This window comes from Solanum tuberosum, unplaced genomic scaffold (assembly GCF_000226075.1).
Source record: "Solanum tuberosum cultivar DM 1-3 516 R44 unplaced genomic scaffold, SolTub_3.0 scf00570, whole genome shotgun sequence".
Classification (NCBI taxonomy): domain Eukaryota; kingdom Viridiplantae; phylum Streptophyta; class Magnoliopsida; order Solanales; family Solanaceae; genus Solanum; species Solanum tuberosum.
Window position 1 is genome coordinate 178,351 of NW_006239488.1, and position 9,273 is coordinate 187,623.

General features: G+C 32.9%; 1 protein-coding gene across 1 annotated transcript; it reads left to right on the top strand.

Annotated features, from left to right (window-relative positions):
• The first annotated feature begins 547 nt into the window (after positions 1-547).
• On the top strand, positions 548-2,310 carry LOC102593882 (defensin-like protein). Its single transcript, XM_006365578.2, has 2 exons — positions 548-680; positions 1,950-2,310. Exons 1-2 carry the CDS (start codon positions 617-619, stop codon positions 2,201-2,203), a joined length of 318 nt encoding a protein of 105 aa, XP_006365640.1. The 5' UTR covers positions 548-616; the 3' UTR covers positions 2,204-2,310.
• The last annotated feature ends 6,963 nt before the right edge of the window (positions 2,311-9,273 follow it).

The following is a 9,273-nucleotide window of genomic DNA, read 5'->3' on the forward strand; positions in this document are numbered from 1 at the left end:
TCACGAGAGTGAGTCCCGCGATTGCAATGAACAAAGTAATGGGCAAAGACATCATCACACACAACAACACCAAGACTCAACCAAAAACACGGAAATTGACCCTCCAAAATTTCAATCTGAGCGTCCAAACTCCGAATGTTGACCATAATTAACTCTGGACCTAATTTCACTTAAACTTCCAACTCAAGGGCTCAATTGCACAAAAAGACCCTAACACTAAAAATGACAACACTCCTATAATTTTTTTTAGGAGGAACATTATTTTTCTTGATTTTGCACCAAGTATTTGACAATCATATTAGAACATGACCAAATTCGTATTCATGGAGAGAGGTTGGAACTATAAATTGCAATCTTTCTTTATCGATGGGGAGATTCGATTCTCTACTGAACTACCCCATTTTTTTAAAAAGAAAAGAAAAGAAATAAGAACATGTTTATTGTGTTTATGACCTACCAACAACCATTGCTTCACATATTATTGGCTTACTCTTATAATTTCATTGCCTATAAATTACCTCCATTGTGTTACTTGTTTATTCACAACTCTAAATTGCATTCTTTCTTATTATTAAAAAAAAACATTTCCAATCTTTTTCACTCAATAAAAGAGACTATGGCTCGCTCCATTTGCTTCATGGCATTTATGGTCTTGGCAATGATGCTCTTTGTTTCCTATGGTTTGTCTTCATCATTTGTTCCTCTTAAACCTCATAAAATAAAATAATGTGTAAAATTACTCTATTTTTTGGTCAAAATAACTCCCTCCATTCCAATTTATATGAGTTAGTTTGACTTGACACAAAGTTTAAGAAAGAAAGAAAGACTTTTGAAACTTATAGTCTAAAATAAGTATAGCCTAAAGAATTGTGAATTATAACATGCTTTAAAGTTATTTGACAACTATGAAAAACCCTGAAATAATTTGTTTGTTTATATTTCTCTAAATATTATACGAGCAATATTTCTTTCGATTATGTCTCTCTTATTCTAACATTTGTTAATATTTGTGAATGATTGTAGAGGTTAGGGGTGTACATGACCGGGTTGGTTCGGGTTTTTCAAATATCAAACCAAACCATTTGTGTCGGATTTTTAAATTTATGAACCAAACCAAACCAATAAAACTCGGGTTTTTCAACCTCGGGTTTTTTCGGGTTTTTCGGTTTTTCGGGTTGTTTCGGGTTTTTCCGGTAAAGTATTCATACACAATATATAATTTACTTTTACTTCAAATATTTCTTTAGTCCTACCAAAATACAACTATCTAAGATGTTTCTTAAAAATATAACACAATATGATATGATTAATGACACTAAAATATCCAACAAAAATAATAATAATGAAATCGCGTAAAACAAATATTGCAAATTAACAAGTCAGAATGAAAATGATCATAATTTAAAAGTACTAAATCATGCTAAAATTAAGTTTAATAAGTATTAGTTACATGACTAAATATTAAAGAAAATTAAAATTAGATTATGTATTTTAATTGTCTAAACCAATGTAAAACTAAAGAACAAATATTCAATAATATTGTCGTGTTGAATTGATTTTCTTTTTGCATTAGTATTAATTTGATTTTGATTTAAGCTTTATTATAATTACCAACATCTGTGGACTATAATCTTTATTGGCCCATTCATAATTCTAAGTTTCAAACTTGAAATAATATATTAAAAGATAAAAACTATGGAAAAGTATAAGAAATATTTAAAAATTATATCAAAGTAAATATTTTTATGTATAAAATAAAATTTTAAAATTATATATATAAATTCGGGTTGGTTTGGTCTCGGGTTGGTTTTTTTTAGTTAAAACCAAACCAACCCAAATATAGTCGGGTTTTTTTTTCAAAACCAAACCACTAGTCGGGTTTTTTTTTCGGGTTGACTCGGTTTGCGGTTTGGTTCGGTTCTCGGTTCGGTTTTGTACACCCCTAGTAGAGGTGCAAGCTCAACAAATTTGCAAATCACATAGCCAAACCTTCAAAGGATTATGTTTTACCGACTCGTCATGTAGAAAAGCTTGTCTCACAGAGGAGTTTACAGATGGACATTGTAGCAAACTCCTAAGAAAGTGCCTATGCACAAAGATTTGTGTATTTGACAAAAAATCAAATGAAGTTAAAACAACTTTGGGTGGGGAAGCAAAATTTTTAAGTGAAGCTTTGCTTGAAGAAGAGATTATGATGGAGTAATAACGTGAGATTAATTAATGATTTGAGTGTCAAAAACAAAATTAATAATGTGTTGCCTTTTCTTAAAAGGGTAGCTTCTAATGTTGTGTTATTGGCCGTTAGTAGCCATTTGACACATTAAATAAGTTGTAACACATCATTAATCCTTTTGGAATCTTGTATCAACTTTATGTATGTTTTAATGAAAAATGATTGACTACGATTTTTAATTTTATGTATTAACTATGTATTATGTTTATTTGATCACTTTGTGTTACGATTCGTTTTCTGAACAAGCCAAGTCATCTAGTTTTGAACGAAATCAGAGTGATCCGAAGCAAGAGCTAGCCTTCAAATGTAGCATGAATGGTCAATTTTATTGACATGAAATATAATATTTCTCAAAAATCACAAACAACCACAGTGCTAAGTAGAGGATCAACAGCCCCTTTAAGAAAAGCTCCTTTGGTCCTTAACTTGAATGAGATAATCCATAGCTCTCTTTGTGATGATTTCACCTGGGATTAGCACTGGGATACCTGGAGGGAAAGGGCAAATAAATTCTCCACAAACTTCCCCAATACTTTTTTCAAAATTCACTTTCTTTTTCTTAGCAAAAAAGGCTTCTCTTGGTGTACAACTCATGTAAACTTCTCCAAATGGTACCCTTTCTATTTTGATAATCTCCCTTTCTTCTTGCAAGAAGTTGATTGATAAATACTTCAATCCACTAACAAGTCTTTGAGTATGTTCTTTAGTTGTTCCTAAGCTAAAGGCTAATGTGAATGATTGAGTTCCAATAAGTTCTGGCTCAATACCATGACTTGTTGACAATATGTTATATGCTTCGAAACCCGATATGTACACCAATTGTCATCCTCAAAGGGTCCATAAGAGAAGTTGTTGGAGAAACATGAGAGATCCAAAAGTGAGACTCTAGAAATGTGGTTTATTAGTTCTTTCACTTGTATGACTAGTTCCATTACTTCATTGAAAAGGGTGTTTGGATTTTTACTTAATTCATCTCTAGTTGCATCCAAGGAAGCTAATAAAAGCCAATTTGGACTAGTGGTTTGTAAAGATTGAAGACATTTGTGCACTCTATCTCTATCGATGCGATCCCCGGATAAGTGTAGCATTGATGATTGTGAAAATGAGCACAAAACTTTGTGTGTAGATTGTATGACAAGATCTGCTCCTTGAGAAAGAGCTGTTTAAGGCATATCAGGATGAAATTTGAAGTGAGCTTCATCCACAATTAGAGGTATCCCATGAGAATGACATATTTGAGATATCTCAGAAATATTACTGCATACTCCATTGTAAGTTGCTGATGTAATAAAAACTCCTGCTGCCTTTTTGCCTTCTTGTTCTAGTTCTTCAATTGCCATTTTCAACTGAACATGGAAACAATATCTAACATATTTTTACAGCAAAATTCATTGCTAATTCTATTTAATGACGAATTGATGATGGATTATCATTAAATTATGTTAGTTACAAGCAATTTACGATGAGTTAGTAGCTAATTCCAGTTTCATTTATTGTTTGTAGTGATTGTATCTAATGTTCGTAAACCATATCGAGTTACTTGCAATAATGTGACACATAATAACATTCCAATTTTCGTAACATAGTAAGTTGAGTAACTAATATGCTTGCTATAATCGTTTAAAATATAATGTTATTTTATATGTATTCTGTTAAGGCTCATTGGTTTAGTGAATTTAGGACAAATCCTGCAGAGGTGCTGGTCTTGGTTTTTACACCTTTCTGAGTCGAGTGTTTCTAGGTAAAAATACTGAGTCCTTACTTTTCCGCAATTCTTAGTTGTTAACAAGGTAGAAGAAACAAGTAAAGTAACACATTCCATCACTTAGGCAAAAATTAGGCATAACTCAAGTGAGTTATTAGGACGTGGAGAATATCAGGTTTAAATATAGGTATAATACATAAACGTGCTTGGTTTGCTTAAATATTTTAAAAATTAATTTTGAAAAGAGCAACTTTTACATATAGAAAACATAAAAATCATATTTGTATGTTATAGCTATAGTTTGCATAATTGCGCTCCATAACAAATTTTATGTTTGCTATGGAGCTTTTGATTTGTATAATTCGCTTGATACATTCAATTTTATACAAATTGTTCAGTTTTGTATAAATTCATTTATACATTGTAATTTGTATAATAAGATCTGTATTTGTATAATTATAAGTATATAGGACAATGATATATGTATTTGTATTTGTATATACACTTTTCTCTCGCTTTATACAAACACAAACACATTTTATACATTTTATACCGAAATGTATAAAAAGGCTAATTGTATATCGAATTAGATGACAAAAAAATGGAATGTTTGCTGCGAATTACAAATAAAATAAACTATGGGTATAACATTTAATTTGAATTAATAGTTTGCTATTTTATACAATTTTCCCTTTTGAAAATGTACTTATGGGCCTGGTTGGTTGGGATGTGATATGTGTATTTTTATTAATTCGAAAAATGTGTTTCCTTTATTTTTTAAAGAAAATGTTTTCTTCTATTTAAAATATCTTTATTTTGTTGAATGTTTTAGTGTCATTAGTCAGTTCACATTATGAATTATTTTCTAAAGAATACCTTAAAATAGTTGTATGATTGTATCTTGATAGGATTAATGAAATATTTGAGGCATCACTTAATTATATGTTTGTTTGGAGACTTTACCAAACATAATTTGAAAAACCCAAGAAGATTAAAAAAACAAAAACGCAAGAATATACTAGGTTGAAACCCTACCTTTTGTTGGTTTGGTTTATATATATAAAAATTTGACACAATTGGTTTGATTTGGTAATTGAAAAATTTGAACCAACTCGGCCAAAGTAAACCCCTAATCTAACATTGAATCAACATGTAGTTTGAGAAGAAAATAAACACTTTAAGTTTTTTTGGTATTAATAGTTTATTTGACCAAACTTCTTAAATCATCTGAAGGAAAATATTTTATTTTTAAACTCAAAAGTTCTTGAATCTGACTTCACGTTCTCTGTTCTGTATACTGAAATAACTAGCTAGCAACATCCCTATTTATAATGGTAAGAAACCAAATTAAACTAGAACTAGAAAACCTATTCCTATATGAACTCGGACAAATAAATCCTAACTAGACATAATTAAATAAATATAAAAAATCACAAATCCTAAACAACTTAGGATTCCTACTCCAACTTTGAATTATTATTCCAACATACTCCCATAATTCAAAGTTGTATACACTTGCCTTTTTCTTCCTTTTCTTCCTGTCATTGTTGTTTTATTGGAGTACTTCTCTTCAATATTCAATTGTTAACGTTTTTCTCTTCAATTCTCATTTTGTTTCTCTTGGTTGTATTGAAGCACTTTCTCTCCAACTTCCAAGTGTTAGAGCGCTCACTTTCTCTCCAACTCTCAATTTTTTTTCTCGGTTGTATTGAAGCATCTTCTCTCCAACACTCATGTGATAGAGCACTTTCTCTCTAACTGACAATATTGTTTTTCTTGGTTTGCAACACTTCTCTCCAACTTCCTTGTGTTGGAGCACTTTCTCTCCAACTCACAATATTTTTTTTCTTGGTTGTGTTGGAGCACTTCTCTCCAACTTCCAAGATTGATGCCCTTCCCACCGACTTTTTTTTTTGTGTTGGAGCACCCTCTCTCGAACTCTCGTTGATTCCCTTCCCTCAAACTCCTTTTTGTTTGTTTCTTTTTGTTTTTGGTGTTGGGGCACTTTCTCTCCAACTCTCATTGATGCCCTTCCCATCAACTCTTTTTTTTATATTTTATTTTCTCTAACTTTTAATTTAGAGAAGAGTTTATTCCTCTCTTGTGCTTGGTTGCACTTCTTTAAATCTACAATATTTTTGTAAGTCTTTCCTCCTAGAATGTTTTTCATGCATAGATCATTCGCCCTGCGTTTGTCAACATAATCATTGGCCAGACGGATGATATATATGGGTCATAGCCGTCTGCCGGCAGCGGAAACTCTTTATCTCTACCAGAATCATTCTAACGGCTACCTCTCTATCCTAGAGTACTTTGAGAAGAAACACACAATTTTTTTCTCTAGGAGAAAGCTTGTACTATGTACAAGATGATGACTTCATCTCATTTGTCCTTAGTAACCTTGATTCTTCATTTGTAATTTTCAAGGTTACATCTAATATGCACCCTGGTCCTATCAATCCTGAAGAACTATTTGGACTTCTTCTCCAGAAAGAAGAACGATTAGCTAAAGAACTTTGATCTACCACCTTTAACACTCAATTTTTCTCTGCTCCTTCTCATTCTCTATTAACACATAGTTCATCCTTTCTTCAACCCTCTCCATTCCTTAACAGAAACAAGTCATCCATTCTTGCCCCCTCCCCCACTCTCTGATTACCTTGCCCACAATTTTTATAATGACGCTCTATATCTATGGTACCTCAACAATATTCACATTCCTTTCGATCCAATAATCGCCCATCCAAGCATCGTGTGCAGTGTCAGATATGTGGTAAAAATAATAATGATGCTCGTAATTGCTAAAATTGCTCCAATGAAATGATTTTCCACCAACAAGGCAACCATTGTCATGGTCAACTCCAAAACAAGAACATTGTGCTTCTCATTCAGCTATTGTTGACCCTACTTGGTACTTTGATTCAGGCGCTACACGTCATGTGACCTCAAACATGGATAATCTCTCCTTACAGTACGAAATAAAAAATGATGGTTTAGCATTTGTATTGCTATGAAAAATCATATTTCGCACATTCACTCATCAAATTTGTCTATACACATGGCCCATTCGTCTTAATTAACAATATTCTTCATGGCCCACATATTTCCAAGAATTTACTCAGTGTTGCTAAAATAACTCGTGATAACAATGTCTATATGAAATTTCATCCTTATGTTTCTTATGTGAAAGATTCGGGGCAGGAAACTACTTTGAGGAACACTTGATGCTGACTTTTACCGTTTTCAACCTTCATCACCTTATTCTCAGTCTTCCCCACCTTCAATATTTTCTTAGTGAACACACTTCTCTTGTTGGTTGGAACCTTCAACTTTCTCATCCAAATGAAGCTCTTCTTCAGTGTTTTATGTCTAACTTTAGGCTAAGTATTTCTAATTGTGATTTTCCTAATGTTTGCGAACCTTGTCCACTAGGCAAGAGTCGAAACTTACCCTTTTGTCATTCTCATTTTTCTAGTAGTAGTCCTTTTCAATCAACTTATTCCAATGGTTGGGGACCCTCTTTAGATATATTTTATGTCACATAAATCAAAAGTCTTACCACTTTTAGTGAATTTAAATCTTTAATTGAAACTCAGTTTGGAACCAAAATAAAATCAGTCCAAACTAACTGGGGAGGTGAGTACCGAAATGTATCATCCTTTTTACAAAATCATAGTATTCATCATGGTATCTCTTGTCCCTATACACCTCAACAACATGGTGCATTGGAGCGCCAAAATCAAATCATTAAATTGAAAAAGACTCGCTCTTCTTTCTCATACTTCTCTTCCATTTCAATTTTGGAAGCATGCATTTAACACTGCTAATACATACTTATCCAACATTACCATATCTCCTTCTTTGTCTTTCAAATCACTATATCAATTACTTCACAAAAGTTCTCCTCATTATGGTTTTCTCAAAACTTTTAGTTGCCTTTCTTATTCCTTTTTTCGACCCTACAATCATCATAAAGTTGATTTTCGATCTTTTCATTGTGTTTTTATCGGGTATAGTTCTCATCACAAAGCTTACCATGTTGCATCTTCTTGATTAATATTACTCTCCATGTTGTATTTGATGAAAACATTTTCCCTTATTCCTCCATGTTGCTGATCACAAAACCTCCTCCCCCTCTTCACATTCTAGCAACTCATATTTTATTTACTTAATCAAGCTTCTAAACATCAAGTGCGTTCACATTCTCCTACACACCCTTGTCGCGCCAAGGTCATTATCAAATATTCTAGTTGCATCATCTATCCCTTCATCTAATCACACTATTCATACAAACTATCCCTCTAATGTACTTCCTTCGGCTCCTCCACACGCATAAATCATACACGATCTACTGACCAACTTGAGTATCTACCACCATCTATTGATTCCTCTTACCACACCTCCTTCCTATTTTCTCCCTCAGACACCTCCCGCCATCATATGGTTGTTCGAAGTAAAACCAATTCCCTAAAACTAAAAGCTCTTAAAATAGCTCACCATTCTTTGCATCCTAATCACTCTCACATTCCAGAACCTACAACCTATCATCGAGCCTCCATATTTCCTGAATGGCACAATGCTGTGCAGACAATAAAATTTAGCTCTTATGCCAAACAAGACATGGTCATTGATTCCACCACCATCTAACTCTAACATTGTTGGTTGTAAATGGGTCAACAAGATTAAGAGAAAAGTCGATGGATCAATTGATCGTCACAAAACTCGCCTCATAGCTAAAGGTTTTCACCAAGATGAGGGTTTTGATTACTTTGATACTTCTAGTCCCGTTGTTAAGCCCATAACTATTCGGCTTATCCCGTCTTTAGCTATGACAAATAAGTGGCCTACTCAAAAACTTGATGGTAACAATATATTCTTAAATGGTGATTTCTCTGAGCAAGTGTTTATGAAGCAACCAAGAGGATTTATTGATCCTCATCGGCCGCATTTTGTATGCAAATTGAACAAGGCCTTATATGGCCTCAAACAAGCACCACGAGCTTGGTTCAATAAGTTAAAGCTTTTTCTCCACGAAATTAACTTCCACTGTTGTTTATTTGACTCTTCCTTTTTTGTGCAGACTTCTAAGCACACAATAAGTGTTCTTGTCGATGTGGATGACCTTATTATAAATGTTAATGATAGTGATTTCATCACTACATTTATTCACTTTGTTCATCAATAGTTCTTCCTGAAAAAGATCTTGGTTCCTTGAATTATTTTCTTGGTATTTAAGTATCTCCAACATCACATGGAATCATTTTATCTCATGGCACTATATTCGTGACTTACTTCGTCAACTAACATGGTTTATGCTAAGCCCAATTCTAGTCCG